Source organism: Leptidea sinapis, chromosome 1 (assembly GCF_905404315.1).
Source record: "Leptidea sinapis chromosome 1, ilLepSina1.1, whole genome shotgun sequence".
NCBI classification, from domain to species: domain Eukaryota; kingdom Metazoa; phylum Arthropoda; class Insecta; order Lepidoptera; family Pieridae; genus Leptidea; species Leptidea sinapis.
In genome coordinates this window covers 3,958,512-3,982,744 of record NC_066265.1, presented here as the reverse complement: position 1 = coordinate 3,982,744, position 24,233 = coordinate 3,958,512, and the positions used below count along the sequence as shown (strand labels likewise).

The 24,233-nt window shown below is 38.9% G+C and overlaps 1 protein-coding gene and 1 long non-coding RNA gene across 2 annotated transcripts in view; one reads left to right on the top strand and one right to left on the bottom strand.

The window, feature by feature from the left end:
* Positions 1-24,233, bottom strand: part of LOC126969119 (uncharacterized) — a 174,766-nt gene that overhangs the window by 6,780 nt on the left and 143,753 nt on the right. The window lies entirely within an intron of this gene.
* Positions 141-24,233, top strand: LOC126968645 (cell division cycle 5-like protein). Its single transcript, XM_050813671.1, has 16 exons — positions 141-339; positions 425-690; positions 891-1,021; positions 4,114-4,273; positions 5,047-5,215; positions 5,298-5,432; positions 8,885-9,039; positions 11,801-11,959; positions 12,864-12,939; positions 14,136-14,228; positions 16,412-16,583; positions 19,403-19,582; positions 20,215-20,423; positions 22,423-22,585; positions 23,471-23,610; positions 24,023-24,233. Exons 1-16 carry the CDS (start codon positions 295-297, stop codon positions 24,164-24,166), a joined length of 2,397 nt encoding a protein of 798 aa, XP_050669628.1. The 5' UTR covers positions 141-294; the 3' UTR covers positions 24,167-24,233.

The following is a 24,233-nucleotide window of genomic DNA, read 5'->3' as shown; positions in this document are numbered from 1 at the left end:
CAAGCATTCACCCACCGCCCAAGAAAATTTAAAATTATTTGAATTTGAATTGATATTTGATTGCTAGGTATTCACATTCAGTATTCAGCTGTCAACTTCAACTTGTCAAGTGTCAACATAGTTTTCTAATGCTTTAATATAGGCAATTAGGCTCCTATTGACTATCTGTAGGAATCATTATTTTCTAAATACTTTATAATAATAATATTTTACAGTGCTAATTTCCTGTTTTAAATATTAATAAGAATCATATTTAAGTTACCTGCAGCTAAGTCTAAGTTATAACTAGTCACCATGCCGCGTATAATGATAAAGGGTGGCGTTTGGCGAAACACCGAGGTACTTTATTTACTCCATTTTCGGGCACAATAATTTATATTTTTTTTGTTTTTCGCAATATAATATCTTCAACTAAACCTTTCAGGATGAAATTCTCAAAGCGGCTGTTATGAAATATGGCAAAAATCAATGGTCACGTATAGCATCTTTACTTCATCGAAAGTCGGCTAAGCAATGCAAAGCGCGTTGGTACGAGTGGTTGGATCCAAGCATCAAGAAAACGGAATGGTCTCGTGAAGAAGATGAGAAGCTTCTACATCTGGCCAAGTTAATGCCTACACAATGGAGGACAATAGCCCCTATAATTGGTCGTACTGCAGCCCAGTGCTTGGAGCGATATGAATACCTTCTGTAAGTAAAAACAACTAGAGAGATATATAAATTTACCAATTGATTATAATTTTTTAACACAAAAGCTAAATATTCTTCTTATTTTTATAGTAATTGATATTATCTCTGCAAATTTGCCTTTATGTAAATATTATATTTTTGATATATTTAATTCTAAACAATTTTAATAAAGCTTAAATAATGTTCTTATTATTCTAAAGTGATCAAGCTCAAAAGAAGGAGGAGGGAGATGATATGGGTGATGATCCACGAAAGTTAAAACCTGGAGAGATAGATCCAAATCCTGAAACCAAACCTGCAAGACCAGATCCAAAAGACATGGATGAGGATGGTAAGTTAACTTATACTAAGAGTATTAACACATTCATTACTAGCCTTAAAAAGTTATAATAGATCAGTAGTACATGGTATAACTCAATGGAGTAACAAACCAAAAATCAACAAAAAAAACTCCATTGGAGGGGTATGTGATTGTAGGCCAGGCACGCCCTGTAGATAGCAATTAGATGTACTGCTAGCGGCCCCATAAAGCTCCATTGTAGCAGCCCTGGGAAGATCCAGTCCAGGTCTCCAGTTTTAAATGGAAGAAAGCTGTTAATAATTGCCCACATTACCTTGTCTTTGTCTACCATCATGTGAGCTGTGGTCCAATCCATTTGATCCGGTGTGTTGCTATGCGACCTTCCTCCTCATTCCACATCTGGTTGTTGGTGATGAGGCAGCCAGGAGTAGTTTGCAGGTCTCGGTACCGGATTTAGTGTATGTGTCGTCGGATTTTTTCAAGCAACCTAGGCTTCTTTCGGTCACATGAAAGGATGTTTTTTACTTTAGCTGCTTGGTTTGTGGATTCAATGAAAGTGCAGAAGCATCTCCAGCTTTCTCTCTTCCTTTCACGGATGCGCCTCTTGAACCGTTACTGAGCTTGCTTATATGCGTCCCAGTCGTCTAGTGCTTGGGTATTTTTGGCTCTGTTGAGCAGCTTCCTTACTTTGCAGCGCAGCCTATCTAGCTCTGAATCCCACCACACACTTCTGTCGTTTGAGTTGGGCTTTTTCGAAGTAAGAGGGCACATCTGTTCATAGCTGTTGATTAACGTTTGAGTTATGTTAGTTAAATGTGTTTCTATACCTGCAGTATCGCTATACTCGTTTGACAGGGAAATGGTCATAAGCTCATTCCTCACCAATCTGTCGTACTTGGTGCGGTCCGTTTTACGCGGGTTCCGCTTTGGCAGGGCAGGTTTCATGTTTAAGCGAAGGTTGTACCTAATCCATGTGTGATCCAAGCATGAATGTTCATCCAAAAACGTGCCAGTCAGTGACGAGTGAAAAGACATGGTCGGTTGCCATTATTTGGTCGATTATAGTTTGGGCTCGCGCCGTATCATAGGTTGGCTCAGTGCCCCTGTTAAGTATATAAAGGTTAGTTGAAAAAAGATATGTGCATTGGAGTCAGCGGAGATTATGAGTTCCAGCCTCTCTGTCTCGCAGTATGTGACTAGCGCGGTGAGCGGTGTTGGTACCTCCTCTTCCCACGGCATATAGACCGACGCTAGGACCACATCTGATAGACCTAAGCGGTCATCTGCCTGGAGTTTCACAGCGGTTAAATCTCTGGAACATACCTCATTTATAATGGTGGTTGTTACATGTCGCGGAGTATATATACATGAACATGGTTTACCTTCGGTGGCAGTTTGAAGTTTGCCCCCAATGTTAATGAGACCACATATATTGCCATTTCTAATCCACGGCTCCTGGATTAGGGCTATGGTCTCGGTGTTTCCCTCCAACAAATGTCGCAGGTTAGCCGTTGCGGTATAGCTGTGCTAAAGGTTTGTATTTATAATTTTTAGGAGTTGAGGTAGATCGGTTTGGGCTGCCATCTCTGTGCAGTAGACTCTCCTCCACCTCCTTTGTTTGATCCTCCTCCTCGGCCACTTGCTGCCACCAGTCTTTGGAGCGCGGTTTGGTCTCTATGGGAGCCCCAACCTCTTTAGAAGTAGTTGTCATAGAGACATCGTCGGCCCTCTGCTGATGTGTAGCGTCTGGGGCTGCACCTGAGGGCTGCTGCCCTCCTTCCGGCACGACATCCATGCGGTTCTCGGGCGCCGCCTCAGGAACGGTCGAGGTTGGTATTCTCGGCTGAGCTGCCATGTCCGGGTTTGGTTTTGGTGGCTTGCTGCCTTTACCCTCCTCATCGAGGAAATTCACGTACACTGAGCCACATTTATACGAGACCCTACGATCTCGCTTGTTGAGCTCAGCTACATCTGCCTCCGGTATCCCAAGGACTATGCGCACCCTGCCACTTTCATCCGGTTCTGGAATGTGGCACAAACTCCAGGCGCGGACATTGTACCACGGATTCTGCCCGGCGAATCTGGTTTGCAGCATGTTGAGATTTTCGTCCTTGGAAAACCTTGGGATGATCATCGTTGCCTTTACCTTTCTGGGGATGTCAGCTTGACGTCTGACCACTAGGGTGTGTGGGAGTGGCGAAGTGATTTTGGAGACAGTCCTTTTAAGCCATTCCACGATGTAAGTGTCCTCGCATCAAAGCTTGAGGGTACCCTCACCATGGTTGGCTCTGAGATGGAGGTTGAGGCGCAGACTTCTGCTTCTACCGCACCCTCTATTGCCGACTGTATCGCCTCGGCATGTTCAGGTTTTATGTCCTTCAAGGGCTCTTTCATTATCGCGGCTAGCAAATTGTTGGATTTGCAGATGTCTGCGTAATTAATGGAGCCCTTTTTGGGAGAAGGCCGCGGGTTCGTTCGCGTACGCTTGACGTCCTCGCTGGATGACAAAGTGTCATCAGGGCGAGCTCTTTTGTTGCCCTTGGGTGGGTGTGGACCTTGGCCAGAAACAGCACGAGCTTCCGCCCTCTCTTGAACGCTTTTGCCAGCGCGTTTCCCACGTGGCCTTTTTTGGGGCTTACTACCGCCTTCTACCGCCTTCTACCGCCTTCTACTGGTACGATTGGGGGCTATACTGCGGACTTGCCTTTATCAACAGTAGCGCTGCCTCCCTATACCTCTTTAGGTTTAGGGGAACCCACCCGCCAAAGTGGTTACTTTTGGCGGCTTTTATCCTCGCTTTCCTAGCCTCGGCTCGCGCACGAAATCGTGCAGTCCTGCGAGGTGTCCTATAAGTTTTAAATGACTCTTCGAAGGCACTTGCCCAAAGAACGGGCGGCAACCTCGAGAAGGATAGTCCAATGGCCTTGTTTAGGGGGTCACTGTATTGGTATTCCTCTAAACCATTCGCCAAACCCAGCATCGGATAGATGCTGGGAGTAGGGGTTGCGTCAATCAATATCTGTAAGGGAAAATTTATTGATGATACCCCCGCCCCATTTCCCATACAATATTAAGGAGTTATAGTTTCTGATATTTTATATTTGCTAATATTTGTTTTGCAGAACTGGAAATGCTGTCAGAAGCTCGAGCCCGTCTGGCTAACACTCAGGGTAAGAAGGCAAAACGAAAGGCCCGTGAGAAACAACTGGAAGAGGCCAGACGACTGGCAGCTTTGCAGAAGCGCAGAGAACTTAGTGCTGCCGGAATATCAGTGCCAATGAGGCAAGTGTGCCACTTGTATTGACATTATTTATAAAAAATAAATAATTAATTTAATGTTTGTACCATTATAACAATGAGGATTAAATAACTTTGTCATTTATTTATGGCAACTAAAAAAATTAATAAGGTCATTATTAAATCAGTACTCATTATTCTTCTATTTATTTTTTTTTCACTTGAATATGGTCATAGGATTATTATAAATTTATAAAACTTAAATTTGCCATAGATTTATTGTTCTCCCGCAATTCACAAATTCCCTCTCGCTCCCATTTTATTGGCTTAATTTACTGTTAATGCAGAGTTTATGGTTAACATAATGTCATTTTATAATATACTATTTTATGATTTTGCCCTGTGCATTCCCGGGGCATAAAAATAATATGGAAGTCACAGGCCCAAGGGTGTCGTAAGAGGCGACTAATTGCATAATGGCGACCAGTGGTATGCTCCTTTGAACAGATTGCTTTGAATTTGATAGATTACCACAACACACCACAACGGCGCCTTTTTCTGACGTGCAGGTGTAATGTGTAAACATAATAATGTTTTGTGTTTTGATCTGAAAGACGCCGGAGCTAGTGAAACAGCACTTATGTCTCAAGGTTACGAGCGCAATTGTAGTGCTGCTCAGAATTTTTGGGTCTTTCAAGAATCCTGAGCGGCACTGTATTGTAATGAGCAGGATGTATCAATTACCATCAGCTGAACGTCCTGCTCGTCTCGTCCCTTTTTGTCAAAAAAAATAGTATTAATGATAAACTATCCCACAGAAAAAAGAAAAAACGAGGTGTTGATTACAATTCAGAGATACCATTTGAGAAGAAACCGGCGTCAGGTTTCTACGATACATCAGAAGAAGTGGTGGACCCAATGGCACCTGACTTCTCAAGGTTGAGGCAACAGCATTTAGATGGAGAATTACATTCTGAAAAAGAAGAAGTAAGTTTGAATAATTGGTTTTTGTTAAATAAGTATTTAAACAATTTTTACATCAATAAGTAAATGTTTAATATATTTTTAGCGTGACCGACGCAAAGATAAACAAAAGTTGAAACAGAGAAAGGAAAATGATGTTCCTCAAGCAATGTTACAAGGAGATCAACCAGCTAGGAAACGCAGCAAACTTGTGTTACCAGAACCTCAAGTTACAGACCAGGTATGGTGTTGTTTCTATAGTATTCTAGTATTTTTTTGTAACATCAACATCACAATAATGATAAATCTAGGTGAGTTTGAAACGCAGAAGTAAGACCACATTACGAAAGCAACTTCGCATTGGCAAGGTGATGACGCATTGCAAATTATTTTTCGTAATAACTCTGCTGTTGTTTAATTATAAAAGATATTCGCGGATTAAGGAACTCAGATCACCAACAATTACAATTTTTTATCATAAACAATTTGTTATTTTTAACGTGATATGCCTCATTTCGGGATTAATTATACGAATTAAATTTGTAACCAAAATTTATGAACGATGCGGGACTCGAACCCGTGACCTCTCGGGTTCCGTCCGAGTGCCCTGAGCCCTCGCACAGAAAGCGAGAGGTCGGGGGTTCGAGACCCGCAGTGTTTCTAAATTATTTTTATTTCCTTGTATTATATATATTCCATTTTTTTATCAGTATAAGCTGCACTGTAGCTTGTGTAGTGCTTTATGTTATTTACGGTAAATATTACCAAAATAACTTTTTTTTTATTTCAAAATATTAAAAATGTTTAATAAGTTAAAAGTCACAAGATAGCAGAACTAAGAAAACGACATTGTTCACTCGGCGAAAGTCAATTATCGAATAAATAGAAACAAAGAAATAACGGTGCATTGTGGCGGCATATATTATCAAAGGGGGTGGGGCTCGCGAGAATAGTAAAGCGAGTGCAATTTGCCAACAGAACAAATTAAACCTTATATTCATGCAGACAGAGTTGCAACTATTTTAATGTTATTCTTCAGTAGACATGTAGTTTATGTTTTGGGTTGTATTACTTAGATAATATAACAGTACATTATTGCAAAGGTCGGGAAATAGGCAATTGCAGGTCGAGTATCATTAAATACGAGACAGGCAATTGCCATTTCCCGCCGAGGCATATATAGTTTTCAAATTCAAATATTTTATTCAAAATAGGATTTAAAATCACTTATTGAACGTCAAATACTATCACCCATTCAAAAGAGACTGCCTCAGACCTGAGAAGAATGGACGCAAGAAACTCAGCGGGCTTTTTTTTAAATATAAAATATGGATTACAATGTAATATCGTACAATAAACATTTATAATTAAAGAGCCTGAGGGTGTTCGCTTTATTCTCAGTCCGTGGTGTCATTAAGAAAATCGATTATGCTATAATAACCTTTCCCACACAAACGTTTTTTAACAATTCTTTTAAATTTAGTAACACATTTGTTTTGTACAGTTTCTGGGATCATATTGTAGAAGCCTTTACATCGAGCATATTTCGTGCTTTTCTCAAAAGAATGCAGGGAAATAAAACACTTTTTATATTACACCACGGACTTGTAAAAAAAGAAGGACTCCGCGCCGTGATATTAGCAAGTGAAGCACCTTTACGCTAGTGTGTTTGCGGTATACCAGTTACACAATTTTTTCTCCCTTAAATAATCATATATCCACGAATACTTTTATAGTTTTGTTTTAACACTTTTTCACAACGCACGACAGCATTTAAAAAAAAAATATTGCGACGCAAACTGATCTGCCACAGACGATAGCAAATCTCATAATGGCGGCCGATTGGCTTGTATTAGTGTAAGTGGTTGCGTGGTGATATGTATTTTCACGTTTACCGGCTTATTTTGGTGCCTCACTGTTATGTAAGGTGACACTGAGTCCTTCTTTTATTACTCGTCCGTGTATTATACGTTAAATTTATTTTACCTTTTTTGCTAATTATATATAATCTGGGGCTTTAATTAAAAATTGCTTTATGTTTTCGCCAAATTTAAATAAAATTTTCGATTTCTTTCTCTTAAATCCGGTCGATTGTCGTTTAAGAAAAGTAGTTAAATTCCCATAATTTTTCAAGTTAATGCCGTTTTTAATATAAACTGTATATTTCAGCATGGAATGAATTGCCCGTAATGGAGATGTCTTTTTAGTTTTAGCAATCTCATTAAAATACGCCAAAAATACTGTTTCGGAGAAAATGTTCACTTTTTTCTCGTTTTTAGAACTACAAAATTTCATATACTTTCGTGTATTTTTCTTTTGACTTCGCTGGAAGAAATCTTAATTCTGGTGGAGTACCTACAATCAGTCTCCATTTCACCCTCTGAACCGTTGGTAGTCATTTTAATTATTATTAAATTTATATTTAACTAGGTATGTTTATAATAAATCAAGACGAATTTTCAGCTTTGCCACCATCTTTTTTATCGTCTGTGCCGACAGGCAAACGCAAATAGACTATGGTATGCCAAGAATGACAAAAAGAGATCCGATCAAAGAGTATTTAATAACCCCAGCACGCCGTTTCATAAAACATTGCAGGAGCGTTGTAATTTTCTAATCTCAAAAAACGCTCCTGTAATGGCAGTGATTTCCTTGTCCGATAATTCGATACTTCGCGTGCTCTTTTTCGAAAAGAATAACAATATTTCCATGCATGTTTGAGAAAAATAATTATTTTTTGAAAAAACTGTGTTGTCATAAAATTTAGCGACCCCCTCCCTCTCCTTAACTTGTGACGTAATATATGGAGCGTTCAAAATACCGAAAGCAAAACTATTTAATCTTATTCATCTTTTCAATGAAAAAAAAAGCCCGCTGAGTTTGTTGCGACCATTCTTCTCAGGTCTGAGGTATTCATTTATTTATTAGCATCGCCAACACAATAATCACTAGCCAATTACATTAAATATAAATCTAAAGAAGTCTAAGTCTAAGTGTTATTGCACTTACAGGCAACGACCACATGCAAGTAAAACATACATATTTTTTTAATTTTAACAACAGAAGAACTAATACTAAGATACAATATGATACAATTATATAATAAGACACAATACAATTATAAATAAAAATGAAGAAAACTTATTTTACTTAAATACGGCAGAACTAAAATATTACATTAAATGAATAATTTTTGTTGAGCAGCAAATTATTTTCCTGTCTAGCAACATATCAATTTCCGAAGTTTATACCGAAAAGCAGAGAGCTTATCATTAAAAATGTCTATAGTTCGATCAACTTTCGGAAGGCTATTATAAGTGCGATCAATTCTATTAAGAGTACGAAAGTGACCTAGATAGACTTTGCAGTATTTGTTGAAAATGTATCGTGTTTGCCTGCTTCTCGGGAGTCTCATGGGAGCGGATACATTAATTAACGAGAGAATTTCGGGGCAGTCAATTCCACTGTTAACAATTTTATATAAAAAGAGACAATCCAATATATTCCTCCTATCAGTCAGTGTGTGCATCTTAAAATATCGCAAACGTTTTTAAAAATTTTTGGAATGGGTGGTAGTTTTTTGACTTTCGATAAGTGATGTCACATCCTATTTTGAATAAAAATATTTGAATTTGAATATAACCCTCTAGTTTACCCCCAGTAGAAATCACTAATGGTAGATATATATTGCAGGAGCTCCAGCAAGTGGTGAAGCTAGGTCGCGCGTCGGAAGTAGCACGAGAGTCAGCGGGCGACGCGGGCGCCGCTACGGATGCATTACTCGCTCACTACGCGCTCACGCCCGCACCGGCTACGGCGCTACGTACTCCCGCGGCGCACCACGACCGGTCACTATTCATTTATTTATTTATTTATAAAGGCTTACCAACTAAATACAATTTATTAACTTATGCACTAAGAATTAAACAAATATAATAAAATAGTTTAAATGTACTTAAATTATAGGTAGGCACAACATTACTATACGAAATACATGTGATATTATAAAATCTAAAATCTATAAATTAATTAAAATATAAATTTGTTTTTTAAAATTAAGAAAGTTTGAAAAGAAGATATCAATGTTTTCATCTATATTATAATTGTAACATTAGCTGTGGTGGAGAGTTTAAGCCATAATTACTGTGGTGGAATTTAATGTGCATTGGGGAAAAAGTACTAAGCCGACAATTGAAGGCAAATTGAATGCAAACCGATTTGTGATAAAAGCTAAGGACAGTCCATATCATAGCTTAAAAGTTTATGTAAACACAGCAATTGTGAAGCAATTCTTCGTATTCGCAGAGATCTCATTTGAAATGTATTTAATCTATTCTCATAGCTATTATTACTGCTATATTTATTTGCAAAAAAACTTAACTTTGAAAGAAACTATCCACTATATATTAATGGCCGTTCCCAATATTCAGTCTATCTCTTACTTGAGATAAAAATCGTAACTATCGTTGACTTTTCTGTCCCAATAAACTTATAGACGGTAACTCACCTTATCCGTACACGCTGTCTGTCAATGGGACGACGTATAGCTTACCAGCGATATATATAGCAATATAAGGCGATAAGAATGACTTATCGGGTTAATTGGGACAGCTTCAGATTATTGACAGCTAATTACTGACAGTAGAAAATAGTAATTTATCTCTATCTGTAGATAGTATATTGGGAACGGCCGTAACTGTGTCATTTATAAATACCGTCGTAATAATCTCTATTTAAAATATGAATGTGAATTCTGGTCGTAACTAAGATGTAAACCTGTTGGCAAACTTTATAAATAAATAAACGCGCACTAAAGTTATTACAAATTAATTCCTATAATTTAAACATGGGTTAGACACGCGTTTTGTTAAACAGTGTCTAACTATTTAAGTGAGCCTAAAGATTGACGCTAAACAAGATAAAGACGAATTTGTAATTGAACGTTTTTTAAAACAAGTGTTCAACACGTTTAACTTTTTTGTAATAACACCGTATTTTACCTTTGTCACTGCAGAATCACATAACAGTGACAAGTAATTTTAAACTTGGAGTAACTTTACATTTCGTTTAATTATAAGAAAGATAGAATATACTAGCGTATGGAAAACCTAACGGCTCGCTAATGCGTGACCAATTATATATAACATGTCAAAGTGTGTGTTAGCTAGTGTTTAAATATTTTGAAAATACTAAGCGAATGCCAAGAGTGGCTGACTGTTTACGACTTGTTAATCAAAACGGGTTATAGTAACAATAGATTCGGTTACCTTTTCTATCTTGCTGTATCTCTGAGATGTATTGTAGGGGCGTGGTGACGCAACGGCCCACAGACATCCGCAAAACCATGGGACAAGTGGTGCGTTGCCAACCTTTATGTTGGGAGTATGCTCTTTTCTTGAATGTCTTCTTAGAAGTGGGAGAGTCATGCTGCCGTCTTATGACGTCAGCACAATCGGGCCAGACTCGTCCGGGTTAATTACCGCCACATCGGTGAGGGTTGAGTTTTAATTTGAAGAAGTGGCAAGAAACTCATTACCACTCTTTTAAATCAATATTTACAGTTTCATCCTTTTACAAATAATTTCAACTACAATATATGTAAAGTGATGCAACAAAAATGGTATTTTGGTAAAAGGATTAGTAACATCAAATTAACAACATAATATGGTAGATTCAGTAATTTAAAAGAAACATTTATAGTGACGTTTCAATACCGATTAGTGTTAGCCTAATTGAAAAAATTAATTGACTTTGACTTTAAAAACACACACACTGTGATCAGTCATATTGGATTCCGAAAATTGGCTGTTCGCTTGGCATTCTGCGATAATTCTAACCAAGCGCAATATCTCGAGTCGACTTTAAGAACTTATTGCGGATATTAAACACAGACTTCACTCACTTAAAGTCAGCTGCAACACCATCAACCGTCAAACCACTACGTCGACCAACCAAAAGTTTTGGCAAAAGAGAATAGATTTCTTCCATGACGGGTACGTGAAGCCATTGAAATTATAAAGCACCTAAATTTCAATAGAAAAGACCGGGTAAAAATATCTAACACCTGGGATCAAATAATCTCTTAATTAAAACCCAAAACTACACAAACCCAAAAAAGAAGAGGACACTGTCAGTAGATTTTGCAAAAAAAACCATATGTCTAAATACCGTCTCCGAGGCAACTAATAGTTTTGTTGCTTTTACGCAAAATCGAATGTAAAAATACAGTTACAATTATAAAAGAATGCTTTAAAAATTGTTTTATTTAAATAAAGTTAATATTCTAAATTGAAAATGGACAAAGGATGTATTAGAGTGGTACCCTAGAAACGGGAAACTTAAAAGTCAAATTAAAAGATGGGAGGATGATTTACCAACAGGATGAAGAAGGTTAGCGCGAGATAGAGATAAGTGAAAGGGACTGGTGGAGGCCTATGTCGAAAGACAACCTGACCTATGAAGTGGTTGCTGTACATTAACATAATTTTATTTAATTTTACTTTTTAAAAGATTTAAGAAAACATATTTAATAAGTAGTATATAAGTTTAAATGCATGGTCAGTGAATAAATGATTTTATTATTATTATAATATTTTAAATTATTCGCAGAGTTCTAATGGAAGCGCAGAACGTAATGGCGCTAACACACGTGGACACGCCCCTAAAGGGGGGGCTCAACACACCGCTGCACGAACCCGACTTTTCGGGTGCTTTGCCCAACTCTCAGGCTGTTGCTACCCCCAATACTGTGCTAGCGACGCCGTTCCGGTAAGTTCTATTTATCAACATCTTGTGCGTATATTATGTAGATCGCAAGTTTTTTTTTCAACTTTACGGTTACATTGGCTTAAACCAAAATGTTAAATTTTTAAGGTGAATTAGATGTTTAACTAATTTGTGTATTTCCCCAGAACTAAGGGAGATCCCTTAAAAATAACAAATTCAATAGTAATCCTATTAATGTCTGTACATATAACTTATTATTTCTTCGCAACTATGTGTACGTTTACCTAACTATAAGAGCAGAGAGAGAATACACATTAGTACGTGGCGGATGGTATCGACCCGGCGCCTTTCGGATGCGGAGCAATGGCAGTAGCAAAAAGTTAAAAAAAATATTTAACAAAATTTATAGGTTGATGTGTCACCATAACCAACTAAACGGTGCGATTCCAAATTGCACTTGACCCGTTTTGAATCAGAGGAGGAGAAATTAGCTTGCTGCTGGGGTTGTACGTACGTAGGCCTTGGGTTACATTACACCTTTTTTCTGGGTACACAAAAGGTGCCTTAAAAATACTGTATTAAAATATTAAAACCCTATCTGTCTTACAAATAAACTTGGTATAAAGTTATACCTGACAATTAAACCAAGAATATGCAAAATCTTGACTATATTGCTGGCAACTCTGTCAATACTAATAATGATAAGCTTTGCAAATAAGCGGGGGAAACGTTATAACCAATCATAATATATAATAACGTCCTAATTAACCAATCATATGCAAAATGTATATTTGTAAACATTTTGCATAATCTTGGTTTGTTCTCAGTTATAACTTTATACCAAGATTATTTGTAAGGCCGTATGAATTTCATAAGTTGTTTCAACCTTACTTCCCAGAGGCAGAATCTTAGTTTCTACTATCGATTTATTAATTAATAATTACAGATCCTCCCGCAGTGAAGTTTCAACACCAAGCAGCTTTGCAACACCAGGTCAAGGCCAGGGTCAAACTGGGCTATTGGTATGATATTAATTTTTGTAGTATTTTTATGTGAGTATATATTGTAGTATTGCTTTACAGTGCCGGAATCGGGCAGAATAAATTAAGTCCAATTCAACCCCTAGAAAGTACAAATTTTTGCGTGTACTGCTAAAAAGTCTCCCTTTGTTGTATCCCCTCGATTTACTCCTCTAACTACAGCCTGTATTGGCATACTTGGCGTCGATATATCGAACGACGTTCAGTTCCGTGGTCACTTGGAAGAGAAGACCAAACTGGCCTCTAAAAAGCTTGGATGTACTAAGTAAGGCGAAACAGTACTTCACCATAAGCCACCGCCAGCAATATAAGGCGCAAATTCGGCCTCACATGGAATATTGTTCTTACCTCTGGGCAGGCGCTCCCAGTACGAGCTTCTTCCATTTGACCGCTTACAACGAAGAGCGGCTCGAATCATCGTCGATCAAGTCATCTCCAATCGGCTTGATTCTTTGAGGTTACGTAGAGATGTGGGTTCTCTTTGCATCTTCTACCGCATTTATCACAGGGAGTGCTTCGAGGAGCTGTTGGGGTTGATTTCAGCGACCGAATTCCAACATTACGTCAACATGCAAAATACCACCCGCATCATTTTGACGTCTGGCATTCCACAACCGCGCGATTTGCATAGAATTTCTTGCCTCGCACAGCCACCTTATAGAATCAATACCGGCTGCTGTTTGCCCGAACCGATACGAGTTAGAGACCTTCAAGAAAAGAGCATACTTTCACCTTAAAGATGCAACGCATCTTTTGACACCTGTTGTTGTGGATGTCCATGGGTGGTTACCACTGCCCATCCCGTGAGCCTCTTGCCCGTCCGCCCCCTCTAATATAAAACAACATTATACCTTCAAAGATTATTCTGCAGATTTTCAAATAAATGAAATGAGAATATTTATTACTGAGGACTAGAGCCGTAACAAATAAACTTATGATAAAATAATAATATTTAATTACTAACTTATAATGTATTTAGTCTAAGTTTTCCTCAAGGCAAATTCCACCACAGTGCGGTTTTCAAGGAACTATCTTCCACGTACAACAATGAGCTTCCTTGTGCGGTGTTTCCGGGACGATTTGAAGGTACCCACGTCGGGTACCTTCAAAAAAAGCGCGTACATCTTCCTTCAAGGCCGTCATCAACAAACCTTATCTTCATATATAACTTCTTTCAGACTCCGGGACTACGAGATAAACTGAGTATTAACCCAGAAGATCGACTCAGTGCTGGAGATACTCCAGCAGAACATAGGCAACAACAGAAACAGGTACTTTTTTTCAATATAACATAGCTTTTTGAGGTAAAGAAAATACATATGTAAGTGTTTATTATCGCATACGACAGACTATCCGTGACGCTCTTTTTAGTCTGTGATAATAAAACATATAGAATTATATGCAGTACTGCAAACGACGACCAGAAAGATTCCTCTTAGATCTGACAGAACACACCGTACAAAAAGTGCGCCAATAATATATAACGTTCGCGTCAATACGCGCTAACGCAGACGACGCTCACTTTAGTCTGTAGTCTGCACTGGCGCTAGACATGCTCGATGTTGATTCAAGGAATAGAAAACAGACCAGCACTGTAGCAAAACACCTTTGTGGTATGAAGTGTGCAAATTTATTTGGATAAAGTTTTAGAACCAAATGTTTAATATGAAACAGTCCCTTTAATAATCGTTCAGAAAGAATAGGATGACCCCAAAATTTTCTATTTCTTCTTCTTTTTTATATCTGAAGTACGAAATAATACACCACAATCTCTGTACTTCCATTGCGTGTACATCCCTACAGTTCTGCCGACAGAACAGAATATAATAGGTTAGTTTCATCTATCAAAATTAAATTATGAAAGTATGTTATTTATAGAATTTTTACCATAACAAATACAAATTCTATACTAATTTGTAAAAAAACACGAGAATTTTCTATAATTTCAACATTAAAATCATCCTTTTATTATCAGTATGTCACGTGACCGAAAACGCCGGCCACCGTTTTGTGACGTCACGTTAGCAGAGACAATTAGTTTTTACAAACTCAACAATAATAGACTATGAAAGGTCGTTTTTAGAAACATCATTAAAGATTGCACTGCACATTTCACGTTTCTTTGTTTATGTTATTAAGCCGTCACTATCTTGGCGGCTCCCTTTGCGGCGACTATTTATCATTTAAATTGAAAACAATTTTTCGTAGCATAAAGCGGAATTATTTTAGGCAGTTAAAAATACCGGTTGGCTATCGAATCTTATATTTTATTATATTAAAAAGCGATTATATTAAAAAAAAATTAAAGGATAGCCTATTAAAGAGTGGATACATTCCCGACACCGACAACGTTGATTCAGTTACACTGTCACAATACAGTAATAGAATAGTACTTTGAATTCATACTAGAGCGCCCGAATCGACGCACGCACCTACACGATTTACACAGCCGCTAAGCAATATTGGGAAGACAAAACTATTGAATGCCACACCGTACGCCGCCGGGACTGGTCGCTGTCCGAATTAAATAAACTGCGCCGCGCCGTCCGCGTCAATATTTTTTTATGTATTAACCCTAGCTCTCCGCACAGACATAACTAAAAATTTCAAGGAGACCGCTGAGTTACGCTACTGTTATATAACTTGTATTGTGATACCGTGTCGGCCGGGTGACATCAAAAAAGCACCCTGTCTTTCTGTTCCGGCTTCTTTCGCACCCCGCGATTATCTTTGATTATCGTTATATCTGTTGTGTGTGCAGTGTGATCATTGAGTAATTTTGTTTTATCAATACACATACGAAGAGTTTTAGGAATGGTTCGTGCGTAGTGAGTTATATTACTGATTATCGAAATTGAGATTTGATAGATATACAGGGTTATTAATAATTGGACGTATTCCTGTTAGGAGGTGATAGGAGTGACTATTTGCGATTATTTCAATCAAAAGTGAATCATTTTTGAGTTATCAAGTTTTTATCTTTTTACAAAATTCCTTAAAATAAGTATAAATTCAAATCTCATTTTTCTACTGATTTATAAAAACGATTAAACACTGGTTATTTATAAACTTAGAACGTACGTTACGTACAACGATATTATAAAAAAAAATTGGAATATTTTTCACTAAAATGCATTAGTAACAAAAAAAATCGTTATGAAATTTGGCTTTTAGTTTATTTTAAAATTATGACCGAAAAATCAAATTAAAATTTGCATTTTTGACTTAATTTGAAAAAAGAACTAGAAAACTAGCCAAGAAAATATTTTAACTATTATGAGACAACTTTATTTATTTAAATCGGCTTCACGCACGATTCATCGGTGTGAGTTAGCGGTCACTTCCCGTCTAGCACTACGGATTTGCGTTCGCAGTACGTGGCTTGATAGGTTGGGGGGCTGACTGTTTGGTATAACAAATACTTTATCTATAATAAAACTTTTTTAAATTTCAGTTAAAATCATCAGTTCGTAGTGCATTACTCTCTCTGCCAGCACCCAAAAATGATTACGAAATTGTAGTCCCAGAACAGGAGAGTGATGAGCCCATGGAGACATCTCGCCACAGTGACATTGAAGATCAAGCTGAAGCTGACGAGAGGATCCTGAGGGAACAACAGGAGAGACGTAAGAATAACTTTGCTACTACAAATATGATAATATATGGTTTAGAAATATACTATCCGCTCTTTCCGTCTAGCTAAGCTAATGATGATGTATCGTTCATAAAATATTTTGGCATGGTTATTTGACTTTTCAGTCTTGGGTCCATCTACAGGATCTTAATAATTGCATATAGGAAATTTTAGATTTTTTTATAATATTAATTTGTTATTGTGGTCGCTCTCTCGTATCTCTATTAACCACAGATTGATATATAATTAGGTATGGGCACTATTAATACGCGTGTGGTGTCACACCAGAATAGCACCACCCCATTTCCTCCCGTGGGTGTCGTAAGAGGTGACTAAGGGATACAAACAACGGAGGATGGGTAGCAGCATCTTCGTTAAGAACACACTACTTACTGCGATCGCCAACCCGCCAGCCACGTGTGGTGATTATGGCAAAAAAACCCCCAAAATATGACACACTATAAGACAGTCCCCAGTACCCGCAAGCCCCGCTCGTGGTGGCCACGGTAGCAGCCTCATAAGCGACAGGGCAGGGGATGCTAAGAATCCCCGTGTGCGGCAGCGCTACCACAAACGAAGACCATTGGCACTGGCAACATACAATGTCAAGACACTGCGGACCGACGAGAGGTTGGAGGAACTGGAGGAAGCTGTGAGCAGATTACGATGGGATGTCATGGGGTTATCTGAGATCCGAAGACAGGGTGAGGGCTCGATAATCCTAAATTCTGGACACATGCTCTACTTCTGGGAGGGCGACCAACTGTTCCACGGTGGTGTCGGGTTCTTCGTCCACAAGTCTCTCGTCAACATCGTAACGGAGGTGGGGAGCGTGTCGACTAGACTAGGGTAGCGTACATAATACTCAGAATTACTGTACGGTATTCGTTGAAGGTCGTTCAGACGCTCCGACTTCGACACACTCAGACGAAGAGGTGGAGGCCATGTATGAGGACATCATTCATACTTCGAAGACCCAACGTTGTCATGGGAGAATTCAATGCAAGACTGGGAAAACGTATCGGCGAGTTCAGAGTGGGGCAATTTGGTTATGGAAATCGGAACGCCCGAGGCCAGATGCTGGCTGACTTCGTGGAGAAGAAGGATCTATATATGATGAAATCCTTCTTCATGAAGCCAGTACAACGCAAACGGACTTGGATCAGCCCCGATGGTGCCACCAAAAATGAGATCTACTTCATTATGTCGACCAAAAGACATATATTCAATGATGTCTCCGTGATCAACTCAGTGAAAACTGGAAGTGATCAACGCATAGTAAGAGGCACATTGAATATCAATCCAAACCTGGAGCGGTCTCGACTGGTGAAGTCTACGCTCCGACCCGCACCCATCCAGATCCAAAACCCTGAAAACTTTCAACTCGAATTGCAAAACCGCTTCGAATGCCTCGGTGACTGCGTAGACGTGGACGAGTATAATAACAGGTTCGTGGCAGCTGTTCGAACGGCTGGGTCTAATTTCTTCAAGGCCAGCCGTTCAAACCGGAAAAATCTCAGACTGTAACCTTAATGGATGTAAGAAGCCAAATGACCCTTCAGTCCCCGGACGATGCTTCCCAGTATAGGCAGCTAAATAGACAGATCTCCAAGTCATGACTCACGATATACGCCGCCACAATACAGATTGTGTGAAGACGGCCATAGAGCGTAACAAAGACTAAAAAGTATTCGCAGGAGATTTGTCTATCGGGCAGAGCCAACTGACAAAGCTGAAGACCGGTGACGACAGGGTCGTTTTCTCTAAACTCGAACTTTTGAGGGAAGTCAAGAAGTTCTACGGACATCATGTTGATACACGACCGCACCGGTACCTGTTACCAAGAAGGCTGAAGACCCAAGAGCCAAATTAATCCGACACTATATCGAAGATATCCCCGATGTCAGCGACGTACGTCGACCTGTACGAGTTTAGTATGGCCCTAAAACAGCTTAAAAACAACAAGGCGCCGGGTGATGATGGAATTACAGCTGAGCTTCTGAGAGCTGGTGGTACCCCTGTACTTAAGACCCTCCAGAAACTATTCAATTCCGTTATCCTCGAGGGCAAAACGCCGCAAGCATGGCACAGAAGTGTAGTGGTGCTGTTCTTCAAAAAAGGGCGATAAATGCCTCAATACAGCTTCCCAAGGAGTAGGTCTCAAAATGAACATGGACAAGACGAAAATCATGTCAAATATCCATGTCGTACCTACTCCTAATTGTCGACGAGTACGTCTACCTCGGACAAACAATCCAGTTAGGCAGGTCCAATTTCGAGAAAGAGGTCGAATCCAACTCGGATGGGCAGTGTTCGGGAAGCTCTGTAAAATCTTCTCGTCTCAAATACCGCAGTGTCTGAAGACGAAGGTTTTCAACTAGTATGTGTTGCCAGTGATGACTTACGGTACGCAGACGTGGTCTTATGAGAAAGCCCATGGTCGCTCAGAGAGCAATGAAGAGGGCTATGCTCGGAGTTTCCCTGCGAGATCTAATCAGAAATGAGGAGATCCGTAGGAGAACCAAAGTAACCGACATAGTCCAAACGATTGCGAAACTGAAGTGGCAGTAGGCAAGGCACATAATTCGACGAACAGATGGCCGTTGGGGCAGTAAAGTCCTCGAATAGCGACCACGTACCGGAAGACGCAGTGTTGGTAGGCCGCCCACAAGATGGAACGACGATCTAGTCAAGATCGCCGGAGTAGGTTGGATGAGGGCTACGCAAGACCGATCATCATGGCGATCTTAGGGGGAGGCCTTTGTCTAGCAGTGGACGCTACTATGGTGCTAAACCGCTAGTATATTTCAGGTGCGGCGGAGATGGCGCTCCGGTCGCAGGCGGTGCAGCGTGGCTGCGTGCGGCCGCTGGAGGTGAGCGCTCCCACCCGCGGCGGCGGCACGCTGTCGGCGCTGCAGCGGGCCGAGGAGCTGCTCAAGAGCGAGATGGTGGCCATGTTGCACTACGACGCGCTGCACTCGCCCAACACAGGTACACCTGCTGCTGTACTATATTAAGGCCAACGAGACGTGATAAAGAATGTAAACAAATGCACTTTTACCTACTTTCTACTGCGCTACATTGCGTTAGCGAGTTATTATTATCTCCGTCCTTCTTAGATCATTTATACGTCGCGAATAGACTGTGGCAGCTGCGAAAACTTCGAAAAAAGTTGATGTTTTCAACTAAGGTTAACTAACATCTATTTTGAGCAATGCACGCACACTACCAAAAAATTACATACAAACCCGAATGTAAGACGTAACTTGTTACGCACACTAAAATAATAAACCTGGCCTGTTTTCATTGATTGCTTATATAAATTATTTAAGCATTATCACGTTTTAATGAGGTCTCCTCTCTTCCTACTCTGTTCCAGTAAGGTTAGGTTGAGTTACTGGGGCGTTTTTAGTATGACATCTCTTTCAAACCATAGTTGCTCTTCTTTGTACCCTTTTTAATAATGGAATGTCTTTTTAAAATATGGACTCCAAATTTGGAAGGCGTATTGTAGTTTATATTTGTAGATATTAATAAACAATTCCATAGTGATTCCATAGAACGCTTTTCGGATTGTGAACATCATGGTTCTGAATTTTTACAATGTTTTTAAAAAAATATAGCTGGCATAGACAAGAAACGTGCTGTACAACTGCAGGCTGCACATTTAGCTTACCTAGAACAACATCCGTATGAAGAGTTCACGGCAGAGGAGCTGGCGACCGCTAGGAGGCAACTGGAGAAAGAGATGGAGGTAGTCAAGACCGGGATGAATCATGGGGAGCTCAGTATCGAGTCGTACACGCAAGTCTGGGAGGAGTGTTTGGCTCAGGTTGGTAATGCATGTTTTTGGATAGGTCAGTTTCATCTATGAAAATTAACTTATGAAATTATTTTATTTATAGACTTTTTAACATAAGAAATACAAATTCAATACTAATTTGTTATAGAAACATGAGAATTACTTATAATTTCAAAATGATTTTATTTTTTATTATCTGTATGTCGCGTGACACCGACGACCATTTTGTGACGTCACTATAGCTGAAAGAATTTGTTTTTAGCAACACACCAACGATACTGTGAAAGGTCGTTTTTATTTTTAGAAAAATCAATAAGGATTGCACTGCACATTTGACGTTTCTTTGTTTATTTTATTAATTAATAATAAATAGACTATTTGTGCACTCCTTTGGTGTTTCAGTGACTATGTGGTTGTGTATAATCCACACGCGATAACATGGGGACAAGCCGTTTACTTAATGACTAGTCAAAAATGTAACGAAAAAACGAATCAAAACTACCATAATATGGACTACTTGTCACGCACACACATAAATATGACACAGTTCTATCCCTGTTTATACTCATATCAGGTGGAAAACGTCTCATGCTGGATATGTATAAAGGCTTACCCCAAAGGTCTTCCGGTACGTGGTCGCCATTCGAGGACCTTACTGCCCCAAGGGCCACCTGTCCGTTGAACCATGTGGTCTGCCACTTCAGTTTCGATATCATTTGAGCTAACTCGGTGACTTTTGACTAAGCTTACGCCTGTAAACGAGTTTACAGATTCAATTTTGATTTCACCAACACAAATTTACGCAGGCTAGACGCGTTTAAACTCTGACCGCCGAATTTTGGGCGTTCAACATATTTGATCGCGTTCAAGAGCTGTCTCTGTCTTATAGAAACAGAAACATTGACATTAATTAACAATTTTGATTTTGTTCATACTTATCGATGACAGTTTTGACAGGTATTATTTGATATATTCTATTGTTTATGACATGTAAACTAAGTTACGACAGTTTCCACACTTCCGCCGTTTCGACAGACTTCCACAGAAGCCACAGTCGAAAGAAAAGAATAGAACTCAGTTACTTCAACACGCTCAGAAGTTATTCTTAAAATCGCATTGTGTTTAATCGAGATCAAGTCGATTTGAACCCGTTTACATTGTTAGTTGTATTGAACTCAGTTTGAAGTGTCATTGATGAAATTGAGGATAAATGTTAAATATTATTATTTCAACAGATTTTTGTTCTCGACTCTAGGTCGGTAATGGTTCAAATGTTTTGCGTATGAAGATGTGGTGTTGATGAGTTGTGTGTTAATGAATGATGATTGGTATGATTTTCGTCTTGGATTGTGAAAGAAATTGGGTTCATTAAACGGCGGACTATAGAGCAAGTATCTATAATTATTGATTTTTGTAAGGGAATATATGTATTTTCGTGAAGATCTAAAAGTTTGAGAGCAGATTTCAAATATTTTGGTATTACACCTGTTGACGAAATTATGATGGGTATAATTCTGACAGTTTCTTTGTGCCACATTTGTTTTATTTCATCTGCAAGTGATATATATTTTTAGATTTTTTCGGTGTGTTTCTGCTTAAGATTGTGGGTATTGGTTATGGCTACATCTATCAGGTAGGTTGTTTTCGACTGTTTTAAGGTTAGTGTGATGTCAGGCCTATTACTGAGAATAGTACGGTCAGTCCTTATATCTATGTCCCAGTATAATTTGGCGATGCTATTTTCCATGACTTTATTTGGTTTGTATTGATAATATGGTGTGTATGTATTGAGTAATTTATGTTTCAGGGCAAGTTGTTGATGAATGTGTTTAGCGACGTTATCATGGCGGTGTGTGTATTATTTATTAGCTAATACGTTACAGCCTCCCGTAATGTGATCTATTGTTTCAGTGGTTTGATGGCATAGCCTACATTTATCTGTGTCTATTGTTGGTTTAAGTATATATTTAGTATAATTTCGAGATTTTATGATATATATTATTATTATAATCAATGGCGACGGTTTCAGGTGTTGTTCCTGCCAGGTCAGAACAGATACACTCGTGCTAATTTAGCGAGTAAGAAAGATCGTTTGGAGTCCGCGGAGAAGCGTTTGGAACAGAACAGAAGCCACATGTCGAAGGAAGCCAAAAAGTGCTCCAAAATGGAGAAAAAGATTCGCGTCTTAACAGGTCAGTTTGGTTCTGAAATGAAATGTAATTAATTCATTTGTATGAACCGTGGAAGCATAGTTCTGGACAATTGGTACAAATATTTGACTGTCTAAATTTCAAATTAATATTTTTAAACGTCATTAATACACATTACAAAGCTATAAGTCAATAGAATCATTAAAATAACATTAGTTTAGGTACGTCTCAAATAATTACTTTTTAAATATTAGTATTTCTGGCTTAAGAAGTCATGTGAGCTATAGAAGAATTTATCTATTAGCCATAATTTTGTTTATGCATAATTGTTTAAGGCATCTCTCTAATATTTTGGAAGGTGTTTAAAGACCTTAATACATACACATAACATTTGCGTTATTTTGATGAAGCGCTGTTCTACAGTATGGCATCAAAAGGCGAGTTCAATCTCTTAATCCTAATATGAAATAGTCCTTTGCTGGTTTTCAAGTTATGTGACGTATTCTACCAGTATTCAAAATACTTACCTTACATACTCAGGGTTTTAAGGTTACAATCATAGAAGAGCAAATTGTTCATCTGATTGTTATTGATATGCTGTGACCGACAATACGAACTATGACTATAAAGTTCGCGTAAACCAATTTTTGCCGGGGATATGGGCGTGGCGTCCATTAGCGATCAAAACTAACCAATCACATCGCTTCCCGCCAAAAGCGATGATAGAACTGTATATCATACGACTAAGATCTATGATAATTGTGTTGTGTAAATGACCAAATTGCATGCAATGTTGCGGTGATCACCTACCATCAGGTGACCCTTATGCTCGTGGGTTCTCCTCTTCCATAAAGAACGATCTTATAAGATCCAGGTTCGTGGCAAGTCTGGTGAAGAATAATAGTTTGACAACCATTATGGTTCCAGGTGGGTACCAGAGTCGAAGCGCGTTGCTGATCAAGCAGTTCGAGGAGCTGCAGGATCAGATCGAGCAGGCCAACCAGGAGCTAGCCAGCTTCAAGTTCCTGGCTGACCTAGAGAAGGCTGCCATACCGAGGAGAATTGAGGTATGCCACGGTTTTTTATATAACAATAAGGTGCAAGACAAGCAGGACGTTCAGCTGGTGGTAATTGATACGCCCTGACCATTACAATGAAGTACCGCTCAGGATTCTCGAAAAATTCTGAGTAGCTATAATTCAGTATAAAAATTTGTTTAAAAATAATCGACAACGTACACGATTGACGATTCTATTGGGCTGTCTTACCTTAAGGTCAGCATAATTTCAGCTGTCAAATGACTATAAATACCAAATCAAAGATTGCTCTTGAACTCAGCTAAGTTTTACGTAAGTAAATTCTGAGTACGCTCTAAAGATCCTTAGAGCGGCGGCCTAATTATAATGGGCTTAACAGCCCAATCAATTTAGACACATGTTAATCCGTCCACATTTACATCAGTAATTGTATTTTTTTCAGTCATTGACGGAGGATGTGAACCGACAGACCGAACGCGAGAAACAATTACAGAAGCGGTACGCAGACCTGCAGGCAGAGCTCGAAGATATTCTCAAACGAAAGAAGAACAAAGCCAGTGAACCACAGACTACTGGCATGGAATAATACACTTAATTGCTCATAGACTTTAATAGGAAAATGTAATGATATTGAATATATTATGTTAAACAAG

Coding starts and splice junctions, on each gene's coding strand:
- LOC126968645 (XM_050813671.1), top strand. CDS start 295: ATGCCGCGTATAATGATAAAGGGTGGCGTTTGGCGAAACACCGAG. Junction 4,274..5,046: donor GGAATATCAGTGCCAATGAG/GCAAGTGTGCCA, acceptor ACTATCCCACAG/AAAAAAGAAAAAACGAGGTG. Junction 19,583..20,214: donor GCTGCACTCGCCCAACACAG/GTACACCTGCTG, acceptor AAAAAAATATAG/CTGGCATAGACAAGAAACGT.